Source organism: Panthera uncia, assembly GCF_023721935.1.
Source record: "Panthera uncia isolate 11264 chromosome D3 unlocalized genomic scaffold, Puncia_PCG_1.0 HiC_scaffold_8, whole genome shotgun sequence".
Lineage (NCBI taxonomy): Eukaryota > Metazoa > Chordata > Mammalia > Carnivora > Felidae > Panthera > Panthera uncia.
The window spans coordinates 61,310,837-61,334,255 of record NW_026057586.1 but is presented as its reverse complement, the minus strand read 5'-3'; the positions used below and the strand labels follow the sequence as shown (position 1 = coordinate 61,334,255).

General features: G+C 38.2%; 2 protein-coding genes across 5 annotated transcripts in view; one reads left to right on the top strand and one right to left on the bottom strand.

Annotated features, from left to right (window-relative positions):
* Nucleotides 1–208: 208 nt before the first annotated feature.
* Nucleotides 209–20,656, bottom strand: PSMG2 (proteasome assembly chaperone 2). Of its 2 annotated transcripts, none has more exons than XM_049620478.1 (7): nt 20,483–20,656; nt 16,806–16,977; nt 13,144–13,202; nt 10,168–10,319; nt 9,139–9,312; nt 1,351–1,471; nt 209–511 (listed from the first exon to the last, which is right to left on the bottom strand). In XM_049620478.1, the coding sequence occupies exons 1-7, from the start codon at nt 20,537–20,539 to the stop codon at nt 419–421; spliced, it is 828 nt and encodes a 275-aa protein (XP_049476435.1). In that variant the 5' UTR covers nt 20,540–20,656; the 3' UTR covers nt 209–418. The 2 variants fall into 2 exon arrangements, with proteins under 2 accessions (XP_049476435.1, XP_049476436.1); XM_049620479.1 differs by having other exon boundaries at nt 10,168–10,286; nt 20,483–20,651.
* Nucleotides 20,657–20,737: 81 nt separating this feature from the next.
* Nucleotides 20,738–23,419, top strand: part of CEP76 (centrosomal protein 76) — a 33,631-nt gene continuing 30,949 nt past the window's right edge. For all 3 annotated transcript variants that reach the window (XM_049620475.1, XM_049620474.1, XM_049620473.1), the window contains exons 1-2: nt 20,738–21,197; nt 22,269–22,424. In XM_049620475.1, coding sequence (XP_049476432.1) covers nt 21,135–21,197; nt 22,269–22,424 — 219 coding nt within the window. In that variant the 5' untranslated portion in view covers nt 20,738–21,134. The remainder of the gene's footprint in view (nt 21,198–22,268; nt 22,425–23,419) is intronic.

Here is a 23,419-nt window from a genome sequence, read left to right as displayed (position 1 = left end):
GTTAAGTGTCCAGCTCCAGATTTTGGCTTAGGTCGAGATCTCATGGGTTCATGAGTTCAAGCCCTCACATCAGGTTCTGTGCTGGCAGGAGAGCCTGCTTGGGATTCTCTTTCTCCTTCTCTCTCTGCCCCTCCCCTATTCATGCTTGCTTGCTTTCTCTCTCTCAAAATAAACTTAAAAAGATAAAATTTGAAATAAACATTTCAAATAAAGTTACTTAGGAAATATTTTATTGTACAAAATTTACATTTGTTGTAAATACTGAAATGCATGGCAAAACAACTTTTTGTTAATCCATTTTTTTTTTGAGATTTTCTGTGAAAAGATTTATTTCCTAATACATTCTCAGATAATATTTGTTTAACAGCTGTGTTGGTAATAAGTACCTTGAGACATAAGTTATAAAACTGAAAACAGATCAAAAAAGCGCAGGAGGAAGACCACTGCCAAAGAGTAATCTCCATGAACTTGGCATTTTCCACTGCAAGGCAGATGCTGTGGGGTCATCACACTGTAAAGGAAAAAAAAAAAAAAAAAAGTTTAATCCTTCAACTTTACCACCAAATCCCCTTTTCACATTTAAGTAGCATAAGACCCCTTCTCTAGTTTCTTTTGTTTCTGCTCTTTTTGACTTTGACACTTTTAGTTGTGTTTCACTGTAAGTAAAAACAAAGGAATAAATTTCCATGTCTCTATATTAACTGAAGATAGATTTTCTTAAGTTCCAAATCATAAAGATATGCCAGAAAGGCTATGGGTGAAGTCCATCCAGTAAAATCAAATTTGAAGGGAACTGAGGTAAAAAAATAAAAAAAAATCAGTGCTGTGTGATTTGTATCAATTTGTTCCTAGCAAAAGCATGAATTAAAAAACAGTACCTATCATATAAAGCAGCCTTATGGTGCTTCTATTATGCCTAAAGGCTAACTGATTTCCCTGGGCGTAATGCTCTTATAACAGAGAAAAGTATTTTAATTATAATATGTATTTAATAGTTACAGTATTGCTTACATAAATATCTTTTACTTTCCTGAAAAAAAAAATCCTGAATTTGAAAGAAATTTGTTTATTCTTGTAAAACTATGTCTGGTATGATTAATGCAATGTGACCAATTAATACCATGAAGTACTTAAAAGTTTTCCTTTTTTGGAAAATCAGCTTTAATGAAACAACTGTAGATAACTGGTTGGTTAAATGCTCTCTTATCTTTTCAAAAGCTGAGCTAAACTAAATTTTACATAAAGATGTATCAAATTTTCACTTATTTGGCCTACTTATATAGAATATAAAATACAAGTTTACAAATACATAACTGGAGAAATCAGAGGCTTAAATGTAGTAAAACTTACACATGGTTTGATTATCTGAAGCCATTCATTAAGATATTCAACAAGACCTAGAGCATCTGGGATATTGTCTCCTTCTGACACAAATTTCAGCAGAACCACCATTGGAATTTCTTTAGAACAGCTATAATAAATACAGAGAAAAATTAAGTATTCTTCTACTGATATAAGACCCGGATTCCAGTGTGTCTGTTTTTATAGCTAAGACGATCTGCCAGGTTTTAGGCAAGGAGAAGATGCCACCTAATAAGATCACTTATTTATCCCCCTTGCCCCAGATGTATGGTATTTGTGGGGATAGAACTAGAAGCCATGTAATTAATGCCCACCATGGGCATATGTAAATTTGTGTATCACACAGGGCTGCATGAAAAAACATCCCCACTGAAAAATGTTCTGATCTACTCTCCAGATCTGCTGTAGAAGACCGTGATTTTCAGAAGCACCATAGCAAAGAGACTGAAAGAAAATAATACCCTTGTTATTAATAATCTAAAGCAGTGAAGGAAAAGTGTGGAATAGAATAAAGAGAAAAAAACTTATTGCTATTTCTTACAGATTCTATCTACTGTGTGATTTATTATGTGCTAAGGACTGTCTGCGTATTTTATAATTCAATCCCTCAGCAATCCTTGAGGAAGTTATAATTATCTCCATTTTATAAATGAATCAGTTTGGAATAATGGGAACACAGACAGAATGGCTGGATTCAAATTCTAGCTCTGCTACTTACCAGACATGTCAGGCAAGTTACTTAATCAGAGCTTCAGTGTGTCTCATATGTAAAAGAGGGAACACAGCAGAACTTACCTCACAGGTTGTTGGGACATGTAAAGGAGGCAGTAGAGGAAAGTGGTTAACACAATGCTCAATACATAGTCAATACTATGTATGTGTTAGCCAGTATGATGAAGTAACTGAAGTTTAAAGGGCTTGAAGCATATTTAACATGCTCAACGTTCTGTATCTGGGAAGTGGCAGACGTGGGACTTGAACCTGAGTCTTTCTGACTCCAAAACAGTCTCCTATTTGCTATAAATGTCTCAAGCTAGTAATGAGATGGAGGTAAATCGATGCAAAAAGCTTCCTGTTTGCCAACAAAAGCAAAAATATTTTCTAATACACTAAAATCAAAAACTATGAGAAAAATACGATGCTAAAACTTGAGAGCACATGACTGATAGAGAGGTTCAGAAATAAAGTGAGTTGAGCTCCTAAGCAGGGGATATCAGATGTGGAGAAGACTCTGATAGGGAGGTTCAGAAGTCTCAGATGTACTAGGAGAGGCTAACATAGCATCTCAGTCTCTAAATATTAGAAATTGGAAGTTGTTAGCAAATTACATCATCTCCGTATGTATTTCTCAAATATCACAGAGGCTCTCAAGCTTTGTATGGAAGCACTGTGAGCTGTGATGACTCAGAAGATTCCAGATCCTACACATTCCTTAGAAATGGATCCTGCCTAGAGGAGGCTAGCTAGCCTCCCTGGCTGTGCCTTCATTTTCAAAGCTCGACCTTAAAAAATGAAGAAGTATGGTCTTGAATTTACAGTGCCTCCACTACTAGTTTGTAACACAAAGAGTAACATAATAGTTTTAATACCATCCTCTGGACTTCTCTAAAAATGAAAAGTGGAGAATGACTAATTTTATTACTTTGTGACATTAAAAACCTAGACACATCCATTATTAAATTATAAATGCACTTCTATTCCCATCAAATATATGGGATTTCAGGTCAGCCACACCACTGCCACCCCTTATTATTAGAGTAACTATTATTTTTTCCAGAGATCAGAATATATATTTGTTCTCATAATGGGAAGGCAAAATATATATGTTACAAAAAATTTAGCAAATATTCATGATGTGCACTGAGGAAGAAAAAAAGGATTCAAAATTATATAAGCTCTATGATGAGTTTTTTTTCAATTTCAAAAATTCTTTATTGCAGTGAATGTATAATTACACTGAACATTGAACAAGGGTTTGATTATAAGAGAATAAAAGATGTGTGTTAGAAAATTAAAAGAAGGGGCGCCTGGGTGGCGCGGTCGGTTAAGCGTCCGACTTCAGCCAGGTCACGATCTCACGGTCTGTGAGTTCGAGCCCCGAGTCAGGCTCTGGGCTGATGGCTCAGAGCCTGGAGCCTGTTTCCGATTCTGTGTCTCCCTCTCTCTCTGCCCCTCCCCCGTTCATGCTCTGTCTCTCTCTGTCCCAAAAATAAATAAAAAACGTTGAAAAATAATTTTAAAAAAGAAAATTAAAAGAAAATTGATTTTGTGAGAAACATTTTTAAACAGGATGAACTCTAAAGTTATAAAGGTAGACATGGTATATCTTGCAGATATGTACATTTAATTCAGATATATTTTTAAAGGAGTTGGGAAGAGAACAAATGAAAAATTAGTAATGGTAGTTACTTCTGATACGTTATATATACACACACACACATATATATGTATATATACGTGTATATATATATATACATATATATGGGGGGGTGGGGAGAGACAGGGAGAGAAAGAGCATGTGCGCATGCAACGGGGGAGGGGCGGGGGGGGTGCGGAGAAAGAGAGAAAGAAAGAGAGAAAGAGAGAGAGAAAGAGAATCTTAAGCAGGCTCCATGCCCAGCACGAAGACTGATGCAGGGTTCAATCTCATCACAACTGTGAGATTATGACCTGAGCCTGAAATCAAGAGCTGGACACCTAACCAACTGAGCCACCCAGGCACCCCAGAACTGAGTATTATAAATATTGTTTCTTTGGACTATTCTATATTTTCCAAATATTCTATGATGACTTGTCTAACTTTTATAATATTTTGCTATCGTTGCTAACTGTGTGGGCAAGTTTACAACTACCCAGAAGTTATTCTTTGGTCTCACAGAATTTTACCCTACACATGTGTGGCTTAGACTTCAAAGACTCAGAGAGACCCCTACAGCTCTTCTGAATAGTCCTTCTATGGTTCTCTGCTTTGTACTTTCCGAGTGTCCTAGCATTCCCCAATGCTGATATCTGTCTCCTCAACTCAGCAAGACCGGTCTGCTCAGGTTCCCTCCCCCTCCCTGTGTTGTAGTCCAGAAAATATCTCCAAGCAGAAAGTTGGGGGCAATTGTAGGACTTTATTTGCCTTCTCTCAGGGATCACAACTATGTGCTGCCTGGTGTCCAAGTCTGAAAAACAGTTGTTTCATTAATTCTGTCCAATTTCCAGTTGCTTATGGCAAGATGGCAAGTCTGAGATCATTACTCTAACACTGAGTGGAGGAAAAGGAGGAGGCTAATTTGTAAAGAACTAAGCAGTCAGGGTGAAGGCGCAGAGAGCTGTGGGAATACAAAGAGAGTAGTAAATTCCTTGTGCAGAAGGGAGAAGCATGTAAGGACACAGAGGAGTGCTGTACGAGGTGACTCTTAGAAACTGGTTGGTTTTTGCAAGGGAGACAATAGGAGAAAGTACATGGGACAAGGCAAGGAAGAATGAGACAGCTTTTAGGAAACCGTGACTGCTAGTAGTTTAGCTGGAGTCCAGGGCACCAAGGAATGAGCCAGGCAAGGAGATCCTGCAGGGCCTTATATGACACATTAAGAAATATGAACCAGATTCTGCACAAAGCAAGTAAAACTGCTGATGGATTTAAAAAAAAATTTTTTTTAATGTTTATTTTTGAGACAGAGAAAGAGCACGAATGGGGGAGGGTCAGAGAGAGGGAGACACAGAACCTGAAGCAGGCTCCAGGCTCCGAACTGTCAGCACAGAGCCCAACACGAGGCCTGAACTCACAAACTGTGAGATTATGACCTGAGCTGAAGTCAGATGCTTAACCGACTAAACCACCCAGGCGCCCCACTGCTGATGGATTTTACTCTGGGAATGTTGTGATCAGTTCTGAATTTAATTTTATTTTTCAATTTTTTTTTAATGTTTATTTTTGAGAGAGAGACAGAGTGTGAACCCGGGGGGGGGGGGGGTCAGAGAGAGAGGGAGATACAAAATCTGAAGCAGTCTCCAGGCTCTGAGCTGTCAGCACAGAGCCTGACGCAGGGCTCGAACTCACGAACTGTGTTATCATCACCTGAGCCAAAGCTGGAGACTTAACTGACTGAACCACCCAGGTGCCCCAGTTCTGAATTTCAGAAGGTTGATTTTACCAATACTGAAGATGGATTAAACAGAGTCATAATGAAGGAGGCGGGGGAATCAATCAAGAGATCTTGATGGCAGCAGCTACAGACTAAACTCACACCCCTCCAAAACTCATATGCTGAAGCCCTAACCCCCAATGCAATTCTATCTGGAGATGGGACCTGTACAGGTAATTGAGAGTAAACCAAGTCATAAGGGTAGGGCCCTAATCTGACAGCACTGTGGCTCTGTAAGGAGAGAAGGAATCAGAGGTCTCTGCTATCTGAAGATACGGCCAGAAGGCAGCCATTTGCAAGCTAGGAAGAGGGCCTTCACCAGAACTCAACCATGCTGGCTCCCCAATCTCAGACTTCTAGCCTCTAGAACTGTGAGCAAATTAATTTTTGTGGTTTAAGCCACCCTGCTGATTTTATTTTGCTATGACACCCCAATCAGACTAACAGCAGTCTAGGCTACAAATGATATGGCCTGAATGAAGCAAAAGAAGGACTGAAAGCTGGTGGTTTGCAGGGCAGGCCAGAGAATGATTACGTAGCCATGGCTTCCAGGCTGTGGTAAAAGAATAGTTGAAGTGATATTTTATATGATGAGCAATAAGCTAGACAGGAAAAGAAGTAAAAACATGAATGGGTGACAGACTGGAAAAAAAGAAAAGTGAAAAGAAATGAGCAGGTTTTAAGGGAAAAAGAGAAAGCTGGAATGGTACACAAGTATGGCCAGAGATGGACAAAACAAGGTGTATTAGGAAAACAAGCTGAAATGCCTGTATCCTTTCTGACAGAAGTCTTAGATATTTCAGAAAGAAGCAGGGGCATAAATAATTACAAATAACAAGAATAGGTTCAACTTTTAGACAAAGAATAAAGCTCACTATGATCCTGGACCATGAGTGCTAACTCTAGAGTGAAGTGGTTAAAAGTGCAGAATTTGGGGCCGGATGCCTACGTTTGAATCTTGGCTCTGCCACATGTTACTCATATGGCTTTTAGCAGTTATTTAACCTTGCAGCCCTTCAATTTTTTTGTTTATAACATGTAGTTAATAGCACATATCTATAAGGTCAGTATGAGAATTAAATAATTTAATACATGTAAGGTGCACAGAAAGTACCACGCACATAATTTGCTAACACCATGACTACTACTTATGTTACTATTATGACTTCTTCAGGTCATACAGAAATCACAATGCAGATTTCAGAGCAAGCAAACCAGTCATTCTACTTTGCAAGGCTAGGATTATACTCTTGAAATTTATTATGTTAAGGAAGGAGGCAGATTTTTGGTGGACTTGCAGCAATGGTAATGGGGACATAATTTTTTTCTAAGGTTAGCTCTGCCCACTTCTCTAAAGCCACCACTGACAGCACAAGTGGTGCTCCTTATTCATGTCTCCTCATGGGAGAGCAGAGAGTAGACTAGCAGTAGAAGCCACCTTCTAAACACCGTTGGCTCTGTTTTCCATGAACCCACCAGGCACATCAACTCCTAGCAAGGAGGAAAAATCAGAGGGAGTTGAAGCATACAGCAAGGCCTACTGGTTAGCCCTAAATTTAGCCTTAGGTCATATGAAACAGGAAGCTAAGGGATAAGGCAAGCAAAAATGGGGATAGTGTAAGTGTCTACAAATCTGATGGCAGATTGGGCCATCATATAAGTCATAAAAGTCAATTTACAAAAAGGGGCTTAAAGAAAAAAAGATCTCTTTCTAGTTTCCTCCTTTACTTTTCACTTGCCTGCTAACTGTTAGTGATTCTCAAAGATCAATCAAGAGTGACTGCAGAGAATTTAAAAGAAAAGTGCACAAAAATAACTATAAATCTGTTATTGGGCATATAATATATAAAGATGTAATTTGTGACAATATTGTAATGGGTTGGGGGGAGATAGTGTGACCAGTAGTAGTTTTTATATGCAACTGAAGTTAGTATCAACTCAGACTGTTATAACTTAAGAATGTTACATGCACTCACCATGGAAACCATAAAGCAAGTATCTCTAGAATATACACAAAAGGAAATATGAAGAGAATCAAAAGATGTTCCTATAAAAAAGGTGGTAGTAAAGCAGTAAATGAAGAACAAAAAAGGTATAAGACATACAGAAAACAAATAGCAGAATAACAAGTCCTTCATTAGTAATTACTTTTAATGCAAATGGATTAAACTTTCTAATCAAACGACATAGACTAGCAGAATGGATTAAAAAAATGATCTATTTACCGTCTATAAGAGACTCACTTTGAATATAAGGACACACATAGTTTGAAAATGAAAAGATGGAAAAAGATATTCCACACAAATAGTAACCAAAAGAGAGCAGGGTGGCTGTAAAAATATCAGACAAAATATCAAAAACTGTTATAAGAGATGAAGAAAGCCATTATGTATTGAATAAAAGGGCCAACTCACCAAGAAGATGTGATAAATACAAAGATATATTCACAAAACAAGAGCCCCAAAATATATAAGCAGACATAGAATTGAAGGGAGAATTAGACACAGGGCTACAATAACAGTTGGGAGACTTCAACACCCCACATTCAATAATGGAACAAACGGACTGATTCATAATGAAATAGAGGGACTTACACAACACCATACACCCATTAAACCTAACAGATGTATACAGAACATCCCACTCAACACAAGCAGAATACACATTTTTCTTGGGTGCACATGAAACATTCTCCAGGACAGACCTTTGGTAGGGCACAAAATAAAACTTGATAAATTAAAAAGATGAAAATCATACAAAGTGTCTTTTTCAATCATAGAATGACACTAGGACTCAACAACAGAAGGAAAACCAGAAAATTCACAAATATATGGAAATTAATACAGTCAAAGAAGAAATCACATGGGAAATCAGAAAAATACAGGAGAAAGAAAATGAAAACAACGTGCTGAATTTAAGAGTTGCAGCTAAAGTAGTATGAGGAAAAGTTTCAGCTGTAAACGCATATATTTAAAAAGAAGAAATTTCTCAGATTGATGACCTAAGTTTACATCTTAGGAACTATAATAAGAAAGGGAAACTAAACCTGGAGTTACCAGAAGAAAGGGAATAATGAAGATTAGAGTGGAGATAAATAGAAAACAGAAAAACAATAGAGAAAACCAATAAAACCAAAAGTAGTTATTTGAAAAGATCAACAAAATTGACTAAGAATAAAAGAAAACTCAAATTACTAAAATGAGAAATGAAAGTAAGGATATTAGTATGGGCTTTGTAGAAATAAGTAGGAGTTATTATTTAATGAGTACAGATTCTGTTTAGAACGATGACAAAGTTCTGAAAGTGGATAGATGGTGATGGATATACAACACTGTAAATGCATTAATGTCACTTAATTGTACACTTAAAAATGGTTAAATTTAATGTTACATATATTTTACCACACTTAAATTATGTGATGTGTAAATATACAAACATATTCTCAAAGTTCTGATAAGTAATCCAACACACTCTCCCACTTATCTTACTTTCATTATTTTTAAGTAGGCTCCACACCCAATGTGAGCCTTGAACTGGTGACCCCAGAGATCAAAGAGTCACACATTCTACGGCCTGAGCCAGCCCTTCCTACTTTCATTTTTAAATAAGGTGGGGGAACAAATGAACAAACAGACAAACTCACCCTTCATCATAGAGTGTTTTTGTGATACCTCCTCCAGGAATACGGATACAAAACTCAGAATCATCTATTTCAGGAATGCATGGGCTTTTTTCCATTTCTTCCCAGTTCAGGCTCTTTATTTTATTTTGAACAGTTTTTTGCAAGAAAGGTGTAAGCAGGTATCTGAAGGGAGTACTAGAAGCAATAATATAATTCAGTTTTTAAAAACATAATAAATTTGAACATTAAGGCAAGTATCAGTTCTTTTAGCAAATACTATTTGTTCCATGTGTATTTTGTTGCAAAAGCAAAGCACAAGTTTCAGCAGTCTACGGAAGAATAGCATATAAAAATATTGCTCTGGCTTGCTATTTACACACTTAGAAGAGAGCATAAGGACCCAAGCCAACTTAAACTAAGGCAAGGTCAGCATGAAGATAATCAATTTCCCACAAGCTATGCTCCCTTCTGGCCAAGAGGACTTTTGTGAGATTCCTAGAATTGTATGTTTATTTTGAGATTCCTAGAAATTAGCTCCAGTTTTGAAAGGTTAGTCTTGGCTAATGCTTTTCATCATGATTTTATAGGTGCGGAAATGATAATGAAATAGTTTATATTTCTATCTCTTGGATACTTTGCCTTATATTTAGGAATTCAGTGTGACATACCTGATTTATACTTAGAGGCAACTGGATTTCTGCAATGACTGAATAACTAGAAATACGAATCCAATTTTCCAAAAATCATCCAATGAATCTCTCCTCTTTCTCTTTATCAGCTCAGCTCTGTAATGTCACCACACACCATACCAAACAACCGAAGCACAGTTCCAGAACAATCTATATCTTTACACCAAAGCCTTCCTTCTGCCTCAACCATAACACTACTAACCATACTCCCTCCTATCTCCTGACTTTATCATCTTTCTAAATTCCAGAGAGGGGAGATAAAAATATACATAACTTTTAAAACTTATTTTAGCTTTTTAATAGAGACACCATCATAATATTGCATAAATCAAAACAAAACTTTTCAAAGGCAAAAACATACCTGCGAAGCTGTAGGTCATTACGGTGATATGAATGACTGCTTGAAAGAACAATAACTTTGGCACAGTTACTACTTTTCACCCAGGAAAGCAGTTTTTCACAGAATGGCTTTGATTTATACTTCGTATACCGTTGAAAGAATAAAAAGAAAGTCTAAAAGTTAGATCTTAGCATATAATAAGAGTATTATATAAAATATTTTATTAGCTTTATGTGATAATTCATGTATTAAAATTATAATTATTTTTACTTCCACTTTCTGTCCTTAAACTGAAGGTGAGAGACGAAGAGCAATGAATTGTTTATTGTAGCTTTACAATTAAGAAATAAATCACAAGAAATCTAGTTTCAAAAAAATTCTATGCTGATGGACAAAGGAAAATTTCCCAGTTCTCTACTTAATCTATCGTTACTAAAAAACTATCACATGGTCATCTATAAAAACTATCACATGGTCATCTATGAGATCTTCTTGCTAGAAATTTCTGACCTGAATCTGATCAGGAAATGATTAGGTGAATCTAGGATGCTGAACATCTGGCATGAATCCTCGAAGAGTGAATACTATGAAGAGCAGAAAGAGGAGGCCACTTCTATGTCAAAGGCTAACAACTAAAAAGATGTTATAGCCAAATGTAACATGTGAACCTTGATTGAAGGTTCCAAAACTGAAGAATATTTTGGGGACAATTGGGGAAATTTGAATATGTCTTATGATACTACTGAATAATTCATTAAGAGCTGATTTTCTTAGGTGTGATAATGCCGCTGTGGTTGTGAAGGAGAATGTCATGAAGGAGAGATACATGCTGAACTATTTATGGGTAAAATATCATAACATCACCAGCCTACTTTTGGATTATTTGGCAGAAGGAAACTGCATGCACATGCAGAGAGAGAGAATTAAGCAGGTATGGCAAGATATTAACAGTTGGTTAATCTGGGAAGTGGGTTATACAATTTTGGGGGGAAAATTACTTTATGGAAATTCTTCTCACAGACCGCTATTAAACAATTATTCAATAAAATTTAAAATGCAGATAAGAAATAGCTAGCTCTTCAACTAGGGAGATGGTACAGCCTGATTAAATTAAAAAACTGTGTTTCAGTTTTCTGAAATCTCATTTTACAAATGAGGATAATGTTAATACCTGCTTTGTCACACTGTCGAGACGCTTATGTAGAGTAATATATATATAAAGTACTCACAGCCATATTGGTGTGAAGAATCAATGCTCAATAAATGTTAGCTATTTTGAAATCACTATTCCCATCTACCAAAAATTTCATTTAGACATGTTTGTCTTTCTTAATTCTTGAACTTACACTGGTATTAGGAAGAGAACAGAAAAAGCCACATAGCATAACGGAAAAATATTAGCAACTCTCACTGCAAAACTTTGGGTATGGTATTGTTAACTAAAGAAAGTAAAGAGTGAATCTAATATGAATATTAAAATAATCATAGCACTATTCACAGTTGTCTCAAACTAGAAAAAAATCTAACATTCCATTAACAGTACAATGGATAAATTATGGTTTATTTATACAACAGAATCCCACATAGAGGTGAGAATGAACAAACTACCTCTCCTTCGAACTACATGGATGGACCTCACTAACAGAATGTTGAGTAAAGGAAGCTAGACATAAAGTACATGCCATGAGATTCCATTTACATAATAATATAACTAAGATGGAGTATGTGGGAGAGGCAACAGAAAGCTGATAATTTTCTGACCTTCTTAACAGATGGTACCTTAATCGACTCAACCAACATTTACTAAGAGCTCCTCTACATGCTACATACTTTTCTAGAAGCTGGGGATATGAGAGTGAGTGATACACTGTCACTTCTCTCAGAATACTTACTTTATATTAGAGGTAGATAATAAACAAATATATGATACTCTAAGTAGTGATGAATTGTGAAGAAAACCACCCCAGGATAAGACAATAGGGTAGTCAGGGGAGGCCTTTCTGATGAGGTAGCATTTAAGCAAGGACTGAAGGAAGTAAACCATTTAGGTATCTAGAAGAAAGGTATTCCAGGCAGAGAAAATAATGTAAAGACTCTGAGATGGGAGTGAGCTTAATCTGTCTGAACAACACAGGGAGACCAGTGTGGCTAAAGCAGGGTTAATGAAAGAGGGAAACCAGTAATGAGCAAACAGGAATGGCTCTAAGTTCGATTAAGTAAAGCAGCTGTCCAAGAGAACTCTCTGTGATAATGGAAGTGCTCTTTATGGCAGCTGCTTGCCACACATGGCTATGGAGAACTTCAAATGTGGCTAGTGTGAAGGAGGAACTGAATTTTTAATTTTATTTTAGTTTATGAATCAAAATTTAAATAGCTACATGTGGACAGTGGCTACCATACCAGCACAGAGGTAGAGCCTAATAAGTCACAGTAACGGCTGGGAGTTCACCGGGATGAAAACAGGAAGCCACCAGAGGGTCTGAAAAGAGAAGTGATGGATTTGATTTAGGTTTAAAGGATAACTGGTGGTGCTATCTGCAGACAATTAGGTATTTATGGATGTGGGCAGAGCAAGAATAGAATTAGGGGTAGGAGAGAAGACAGTGATTTGGACAAGAGTGGTAGTGGTGGAAGAGGAAAGAAGTTAGATTCAGAATTTATTTTGACATGTACATAATTTATATGTAGATGTCACTGGTTGAAATGTAATACAAATGGACTAAATCCAAAATATTCATTTGTTTAAATGTTTTCACCCATGTTACCTAAATTGGGAATATATAAGATCCAAACAGTATGCCTCATTTCCTTTCAATATAATCAATCAGTAAATGATGGTAACACCTATTCTAAGATTGGTTCTCTATAGAATCAGACTTTTCTTAACTGTACATACAGTAAAAAGAGCAGAACTGAGTTTTGAATCTTAATTCTTAATACTTAGTATTTTCTCATTATATTTCACTTCAATCAACTTAAAAAGACAAATATACTAACCTTAATAAAAATGGATCTTAACTGAAGAGCCACTAGCTTCTTTGAAGGCAATGAATATACTACAAAGACAAAAAGAAAATGAAATCATGAGAGTTAAAATGATGGAGTTATACAAGTGAAATTACTAACATAAAAACTAAGATTGAATTGTAAGAACTTTTATACCTAATATTTTCAATAATTAAATATAAAACATATGAACTATATTATTCAGTTAAAATAGAACATTTTAGAAGTACCTTAAAATGCACCTGTGGGCTTTATTCTATATAACAGATTCATTTCTGAAAGGTTAACTGTTAAGAAAATATAAAATTATATTTCTTCTGACTGTGATTGTAGAATCAGGGAAGAATTCCCCGGAAACTTCTGGTGTTATGACACATGAAATCATTCTTAAGAATGTTTTTATTTAAGGGGTGCCTGGGTGGCTCAGTTGGTTGAGTGTCTTACTTTGGCTCAGGTCACGATCTCACAGTTTGTGAGTTCGAGCCCCACATCGGGCTCTCTGCTGTCAGCTTGTCAGTGCAGAGCCTGCTTCGGATCCTCTATCCTTCTCTCTCTCTCTGCCCCACCCCCCCCCCCCCCCCCCCCCAACCTCAACAACTTCTCAAAAAAAAAAAAAAAACAAAAAAAAAAAAAAAAAGAATGTTCTTAGCTAAAAACAAACAAACAAAAAACAAAAAGGGGCACTTGGGTGGCTTAGTTGGTTGAGTATCCAACTCTTGATTTTGGCTCTGGTCATGATCCCAGGGTTGTAAGATCGAACCCCGTGTCAGGCTCTGTGCTGAGTGGGAGCCTGCTTAGGATTCTCTCTCTCCCTCTGCCCCTATCCCTCACACATGCTTTTTTTTTTTTTTTAATGTTTATTTATTTTTGAGAAAAAGAAAGAGAGAGAGACAGAGTGAGAACAGGGGAAAGGCAAAGAGAAAGGGAGACAAAGAATCTGAAGCAGGCTCCAGGCTCTCAGCTATCAGCAGAGCCTGACACAGGGCTCAAACTCACGGACCGTAAGACCACGACCTGAGCCTAAGTCGGACGCTTAACCGACTGAGCCACCCAGGCGCCCCTGCTCTCTCTCTCTCTTTAAAAAAAAAAAGTTATTCTCCCCTCTTCTCTCTGGAGAAGAGCAACACTCATTGGGATTTAGAGAAGGAATAAAATGCAAGAGAATGTTAGCTATATAATAAAATCCCTGGAATAGGTACATTTGTGTTCTTTAGAAGTTTTTGAAAGATAACATGCAAGATAATATGTAAAATTTTCTGAGTCAAGGTGTGTGCTCTTCTTCAAGGAAAAGGATCCATAACCTTCACTCACATTCTACAAGGGGGCCTACTGTACCGACGCTTAACATGTCCCTGCCCAACCTCACCTCTGAGAATGAGAACCAAGGACAAAATATGGCGTTTCTTAGAGGCATGATTAGGCCACTGTGCTAAAGAGTAAAATTTTAGTTACTGTAAAATAATTTACAGATAACCCAGACTCCAGTAAATCCTTTGGCAGATCATGTCTCTCCAGCTATCGCTCTTTTGGGGAGTGTCTCCTTGGACCGGGGTAGTGACTAGGGGCTATGCTGCAGCAGCAAGCCTAATGACCTCCAGGTATTTTCAGGACAAAGGAGGTAAGAGCAGAAATTTAGGAATTAGGGAAAAGAGCACAAATTTAGGGGAAAGGGACTAAAACATGGGCCACTTAGGCCTGTAATCTATCTCTGATGTGCACATTTAGTGCAATTCAACAGACTTAATGGGAAGAGTATCCATCTGTAGGGAGTGAGCAAAATGTTATACCACCTCCTACAATATTAGCACTCATATTCATCACCAGTGTATCAGGAAAATCTTTTTTAAGATTCTGCTTCCCATTACTTTTCTCTTCTGAGGTGATACAATACAAAAGCAATATCACCTTTCATGTTTTCTGGTATAAAATATGTAGCTTTTATCTAATCAAGGCTTTAGATCTACGAAGTTACAGAAAATACAGACACTAGGGGACCAAGATAAACGACACTACAAGGAAGTTATAAGACATATGCAGAAGATAGGACATTCAATAGGACAATGGATCTAGTTGTTTCCTCAATAAATTAGTTTCATGAAGGGATAAAAAAAAAAAAGAGACTGCTCTACAGTAAAAAATTTCGGAGGCATAACAATCAGAGGTACTATGGTGGGTCTTAGTTTATTTTTTTATTATTATTTTTAATGTTTATTTATTTTTGAAAGAGAGAAAGAGAGTGTGTGAGTGGGGGGCAGTAGGGAGACACAGAATTCAAAACAGGCTCCAGGCTCTGTGCTTAACCAACAGAGCCACCCAGTGCCCCTAGTGGGTCTTGGTTTAGACAAACTAACTTTGAAGAACATTTTGGGGTAAACTGGAACAGTCTGAATATGGATAGGGTATAGTTAAGATATTAAGAAATTACTAATTTTGTTAAATGTGATAGTATTTTAGCTATAAAGAAAAGTTCTTTAAAAAGACAAATACTTACATATTTAGAGGTGGAATGTCATGATATCTATAATTTATTTCAAAATACCTCATCTTAAAAATAGATAAAGTAGATTAAAGGACATAGCCAATTGACTTGTTGTGAATTTGTGTCAGAGAAAAGCCAGTGGGTCTTCCACTAGTGTGAAGGTCCATCAGGGTGGTGTGGTGCTTAAGAAACAGGTCTCAGGGGCCAGAGCCTTGATTAGAAACTCAGGTACACCAATTATTAGTCATGTGACCTTAACTTCTTTGTACAATGGTTTCCTCATCTATAAGACTACCTATAGAGTAGTTGTGAGGATTAAATGGATTAATACATGTAAATGCACACAGTGCTCAGCTCATATAAAATGATAGTTGTTATCATTAGTGCAAGTATATAAATTCTAGTTCTACTATTTCTAGTACTTTATCCTTTAAGGCAATAGCTGAATTCAGTCTTATGGTAAACAGAACACTGAGAAGCCAACAGAGCACACTGTCATCAAATGAAGCAAGTGCGTGCTCCCGTGCCTCATGATCAATAGCTTTCCCCCACTCACTCAGAGCAGTTCTGTATTATAAACACAGTGGTCACGGCAATGTCAACTGTGTTCCCCAATTAAAACAAACATGACAGTGCAATGAGGAATTATGGAGATTTATGGCATGGTAAAAGCTTATGCCTACTAGTAGTATTAGGCAACTCAATTCTCTGAGCCTTATCAATACTATATTATTATGGATTCTATAATAACATGAGAGGATAACTATCAGGCCTACGTAAGGTAGCACATGTTAAACATACAGGACTGAGCTCAGTGGAATTCTCTTTACCCCTTTCTCTAGTATTAGTGGTGCTTATACTTGCCAGAAAGATCAGAAATTAAAACTGAGGATAAAAGAAGGACAAAAAACCTTTATGTTAAAAAAAAAAAAGGAAATCTCAAATTCTAGTAAAAAATATAAGTACAGTCATCTTAGGAGCTGCCATTTAGAAAAGACTAAGAACTAAAACCATGATGTACAATAGGACAATAGGACAATATGACCAGGTCATAAATACTGCACAAAACTGGCACTAAATAAATATATGCTATAAAACAATATCCATTGAATCTATTTCTGATTTAAAACAACTCTTCCTTGTAAGAGAATAAAACATGCAAAACCTTACATACCTTCAGCATTTATACTGAGTTCTGTTGAATTTTCTTCTGCAGTTGCATATGGATTGTTTCCAACCATTGGCACAAGACAATCAGTATAGAAGTAACCAATCTTACACATATTCAGTGTAGAAATAATCAAATCTATTGCAAGCTGGCCAACATTTCCAACAGACACTGCTGGCTGAAATAAAAAATGTTCATTAAGAAATCAAAATTAGCAGCACTTTTAAAAGCTTAGACAGAAGACAATAATCACAGGACTACATCTGAATGGTTATGCTCAGGTGCATCAGAACCAAACATGGACTCTTTGCATTAGCTTCAACAAGGTGTCAGCAGGGGCTTCCTCTACTTTGGAGACTATTGGTTTAACACCTTATTGAAAACCGACTATGTGCCAATCATTGCTCTAAGCACTAGGAATGCAGGAAGACAAACGGATAAAAATTCCTGCCTCGTGGAACTCTCATTCTAGTAAGGGAGTAGTTAAATATAATAAAATAGTGAAATACAGGCGTACTTTATTTTATGGCATTTGAATGTCTGTGGCAACCCAGCCTCAAGCAGGTCTTTCGGCACCATTTTTCCAACAGCATTTGTTCACTTTGTGTTTGTCACATTTTGGTAATTCTCTCAATATTTCAAACTTTTTCATTATTATTATATTTGTTATCATTTGATCTATGGTGATTATGACTCACCAAAAGCTCAGATGATGGCCAGCATTCTTTAGCAATAACATATTTTAAAATTAAGGTATGTACATTGTCTTTTTAGACATAATGCAAACTTAATACATTATAATATAAACATAATTTTCACATCCACTGGGAAACCAAAAAATTCATCTGACTGGCTTTATTGTGATATTCATTTTATTGCTGTGATCTGAAACCAAACCCACAATATCTTTGAGATATGCCTATATACAGAGGTAAGTGCTATGGAGAAAAATTAAGTGAGAGCGTATATGTGTTTGGTTGCAATTTTAAACAGGTGATCAAGGAAAGACTTTAGGTGACCATTCAACTATAGACCTGGGAGACTTAAGGAAGACAGCCATATGAAGACCAGGGGAAAAAAAAAACTTCACGCAGTGGGAAAGCAAGTATAAAGGCTTCTTGGGTCATCTTTCCCTTTGCTTTGTTAGTGCATAAAGGTTAGAGTCAGCTTCTTTTTACGTTGAACACACACACACATTTACCCCCATGACTTCAAACAGTACAACTGCCAAACCTCTACCTATCGCCCAGAACGTTTATCTCAACTCCAGAGACTAATGGATATCTCCCCATGATTCTCTCATAGGCAATGCACATTCAACATGTACAAAACTAAACTGTTGCCCAAACTTGTCCTCATGTTTTGTATTTCAAAAGACAAACAATTACTCAATTACCTAAACTAAAAAACTTCTTCCTTTTCTCCTACCAACTACTTATAATACATGGCTAATTTTTATTGATTCTACTTATCTCTTTAATATAGCCCTTCCTTTGCATTCTTCTAGCAATTGCTTCCCCCATCTCCATTTCCTCTTATTTTTCTGGGTCCCTCAGAGTGGTCTCCCACTTCTCATTGCTCTCATCTACTAATCTCCTGGTTATCTTCTGTAATTCCCTTACCCTTCCCAAGGATTCTGCTACTTAGTTTAGACCCTTTCTCTCCTGTATCATCTACACTTTCCTCACTATTGTATTCTTCTCATCAGTATGTGTATATATACATATATATATGCTATAATCTTTCCTTCTAAAATACCCTCCCTTGATCCTACATACTCCCCTAGCTACCACCTCACTTCTTGGTGTCTCTCCATAACCAAAATTCCCAACAGCTGTCCACTAAAGCACAAGCATTCAGGCACTTTATCTCTGAATTAATGAACAAATACATACATATATTCTCTATCTCTTCTTCCACTTATTCAGCCCACTCCAATATGGCTTCCCTCCCTTTGCCACTTTACTGATAACGGTCAAGGTTACCACCAATAATCTCTTAGACATTACTTCCCCCACGAATCTTTTTTTTTTTTTTTTTTCTGCCAGATATCTCCTGGAAGGATGCTTTTCTCTTTTGTGATTAACAAATATTTTTCAGAGAGATACTATGAAATACTACAAAATTTCCTTCAACAGTACATCATCACACACAAATTTTAGCATTCACTGATATTTCTTGCATGCGTTAAGGTGAGAATTGCCCAAAAGTGATTATCATCTTTTAAAAAATTAAGATAATTGGGGCACCTGGGTGGCGCAGTCGGTTAAGCGTCCGACTTCAGCCAGGTCACGATCTCGCGGTCCGTGAGTTCGAGCCCCGCGTCAGGCTCTGGGCTGATGGCTCGGAGCCTGGAGCCTGTTTCCGATTCTGTGTCTCCCTCTCTCTCTGCCCCTCCCCCGTTCATGCTCTGTCTCTCTCTGTCCCAAAAATAAATAAAAAACGTTGAAAAAAATAAAAATAAAAATAAAAAATTAAGATATAACTGACATATAACAGTGTATCAGTTTCAGGTATAAACATATATCAGCTGATATATATATATATATATACACATATTGTGAAATGATTACCACAATGTTTACTTAACATCAATCAGTTACAAATTTTTCTTGTAATGAGAACTTTTTGAAAGAATGTTTTAATGTTTTATTTATTTTTAAGACAGAGAGAGACACACACAGAATCCAAAGCAGGCTCCAGGCTCTGAGCTGTCAGCACAGAGCCAGATGTGGGGCTTGAACTCACAAACTGTGAGATCATGACCTAAGCCGAAGTCAGAGTTAACTGAGCTGCCCAGGCACCCCTTGTAATGAGAACTTTTAAGATCTACTCTCTTAGCAAATTTCAAATATACACTACGGTACTATTAATTACAGTCACCATGCTGTACATTACATCCCCAGGACTTATTTATAACTGTAGAGTTGTACCTTTTGACTACCTTCATCTATTTCATCCAAGCAGCTCTCATTCTCATCTGCCTCTAGCAACCACCAACCTGTTCTCTTTATCTATAAAGTTGGGTTTTTTTTTTCCAGATTCCACATATGAAGCTTTTTTTTTTTTTTTTAAACGGGTCCCTGTGTCCCTCCCCCTCCCAACAAATCCTAGGGTTCTTCTGTGCCCTTTACAAAGTGCTATCCTAGCATTTATTGCCCTTATTGATTTACGTGTGTTTCCAACTAAACTGGACACTCCTTGAGGACAAGGACATAATCTTATTCTAATAGACTGTTTATTGAAACAGTGACTGAATATGGGCAATTTTAGGAGCAATAAAACCGTGTGTTAGGTACTGGCAAGGTTTCCTTTTCTGTAGTTATCTGGTTAATGACAAAGCCCTGCCAGCTTAAGAAAGGCTCTGTTACTAGCTGGAAAAAAAGATTTTCTAGGATACAACGAAAAGAAAATGGCCCGCACAACCTATGTACAACGTTACCAATAATAATCAAACACATTACGTTTTACAGTTAAGACTACAAACTCTAGTCTCAGAAACGTTTGGTGATAGCGCCAACAAAGATTCTGCAGCCCGGACTCCAGCGACAACCTCCCCGTTTTAAGCAAGCACCGTCTTCTGTCCCAGGGCGAGTGAAAGACCTCGAGGCGCCTCCGCGGGCGCCTCCCGACAGACAGCACCCCAAGCCAAGCAGGCAGACCTCGAGAAAGCGGGGACTCACCATTAGGAAGCTGAAGCCAGCGAGGTCGGGGACAGAATCTCCGCAGGGAACAAACATGGTCGCACCGAAATGGAAGGACTGGGCGAGCACTGACCTAGAGGAAACGCAGGCGACGCGAGCGCGAAACCGCGAGCGCCGCTCGGCGTCCGCGCGCTGGAGTCCCCAGAGCCCCTAGCGACGGGGGCGGGGCGGGGCCGTCGAGTCGCTCGGCGTGGGGTCCTGAAGGGCCCGTCCAGCTAACTGCCGGTCCGCAGTGCGGAAGGGGCCCGCGAGTGGGGAAGAGATGGGGGTCGGCAGCGCCTGCGGAGACCCCGGCAGGGCAGGGCAGGGCGATGGGGAGCGCTGAGGTTGCTGGGTGGCGACCCCGAGGGAGGGGAGCGGCAGGTGGAGGTGGTCAGGCAGGGCTGGGGGCAGCCCGAGGCTTGGTAGTCCGCGCCGTTTGAAAGCAACAGTTGAGAGCCGCAGCCGCCGCAGCCGCCGCCGCAGCCGCCGCCTCGGCTCCCTCCCAGCCCGGCCTGACGCGGCGTCGCGCCCCCCGGGAGCTACGCGAGGCCGGCGGTCGCGCCGGCTCTGCTCAGCCGCGTCTGGCACTCTGGGGCTGGCCGGCGAGCGCCCGAGGCTGGGAGAAGCGCGGTGAGGCGCTGGCCCCAGCATGTCGCTGCCTCCGGAGAAAGCCTCGGAGCTGAAGCAGCTCATCCACCAGCAGCTGAGCAAGGTGAGGGCCGCGGGCGCTGGGCGAGACCGGGCCTCTCCGCCCGCCTTTGGTCCTGAGCGCCCGACCTGGCATCCCGAGGCCCGACCGACGGCGGCGCCTGTTTGCCGGGGACACGAGCGCAGGCTCTGGGGCGCAGAGCACGGCTGGGCCGTCTCCGGGTGTCCAGCCGGGGCAGCTCTCTAGCCTCGCCGAAAGACAACAATGCCGGCAAGTGCTAGTGAGTTTGAGGTGACGGAACGTGGGAGAGTGATAGCACAGCTGTGAGAACGAAGCATTCATCCCGCGGTTTCTGGAGATCAGATCGAGTACAAGTTGTGTTTGGAGCAGGTGTATATTCAGAGGTCTGGAATTGGAATTACTTTAAGGGTGAAACTTGTGTCTTTCAAGTTGAACCAAATTAGCAATTCTTAAAGAAGTCATGAAAGGGAAGTTACTGAAGGACTTGCAACGAAAAGCGTTTGTGATGTTTCGAAGCTCAAGGAGAACATTGTTGAGGTGCTCAACTGAATGCAGTAATCTGAAATAATAAAAGCTACGGTTTATTGTACACTTGCCAGGCTTTCTGCTCAGTGTTCAGCATTTTTTGGCTAAGCCTCACAATATGGTCTTGGCAGGGCATTATTTTTTTCCAGATTCATAAAGGGTGAATAAGTTAACTCAGGGTCACGTCTAATAAGCAGACTTTGAGCTTCTCCAGGTTTGTATTCTTTTGATTATACAACAATTCTCTTTCAAAAGGTCTGCTTTGGTTGAGTGTTATTTGTGGGGAACTGATAACAAAGGTAGCAGATAACCAGCAGAAATTATTCCTAGAATTTGTACTAAAAAAAAAAAAAAAAATCATCCTAAATTTTTTTTTTTGTTTTCTTCCTTTTAAAAATCTTAACCTTTATTCTTATTGAATTCTGGTAACAATTTTACATTTACTATTATCTTGAGAAGCCTTCCTGAATTTTATCTATCTACTCTCCCATCATTTTTTTTTCCTTTGGGTGTTTTAGAAAGAAATTAGCTGATTGGCAATGTTTGATGACTTTGTAATGTAAATGGTAATTCAAGTTTTCTACGTAGATGGATGTCCATGGCAGAATAAGAGAAATCCTTGCTGAGACAATACGGGAAGAATTGGCACCTGATCAACAACAGTTATCAACTGAAGATTTGATCAAAGCCCTTAGACGTCGGGGAATCATTGATGATGTGATGAAAGAACTTAATTTTGTTACTGTGAGTAATCTTTTAGGGAAAAGATTTTGAGAGTATGTTCTCATGCTTAATGCCACTTATAGGGTCCATATTTGGGGCCTCTTTTTAGGAAAACCACTTTAAAATGAGACAATTTGGGAGTGGCTGGCTGGCTCAGTCGGTAGAGCATGCAACTCTTGTGGTTTGGAGTCTCACATTGGGTATAGAGATTTCTTAAAAAGTAAAATCTTTAAATAAACTTTAAAACATTAAATAAATGAAATAAAATGTTAAAAAAATGAATAAGATCATTTTACCTAATACTATCTTTACTTCAAATATAAGCTAACTCTACCCTTGAAAAGTAGCAAGTAGGATTATGTATCAGTGAGATTGGAGTTACATACCATATTGCTCTCTCTACAGAATTTTCTGTTGTTATTCTCTAGTTCTGTAACTTTAAGTATACATATTTTAGTTAAATTAGGTCACCATAACCTAGTTCTTTTTCACTAGTATTGTTCTATAACGTTTTTGATTAGGCATATTTTTTTAATACATTCTTTTGGAACTCCATTGTCTGTGATTAACAAATTATCAATTTCTTTAAAAAAATGATTGCGTAAGAACCTTCAAATCTCTTCATACAAATAGGTCAGTAATGGGATGATAGTCTCTCAGTGCACAAATTAGTAAGTAGGCCTTTTGAAAATGAGGCAATAATGAGAAACTGTGACCTCAATATCTGGGTATTATAATGTAAAAATTGGATGGACTGCATAATACATCAGGGAATAATTTTTTAATACAGCCTCTTTTTTTGGTTTTTGAGGTTTATTAACCCATTTGTTTAAAAATTGACCCAGTAACAGCTTCTGCTATGTGAATGTCATTTCCTTGTTAAAATTAGTTCATGGTGGAATCATAAGGCAAATGTTAGGTTTAGAAAAAGTTTACCCTTGTTTAAGAATTTGTTTTTAGCATTCTGTGGACATTGGTTGAAGGCTGTTTAATTACTTATCAAACTTTAGGAGTGA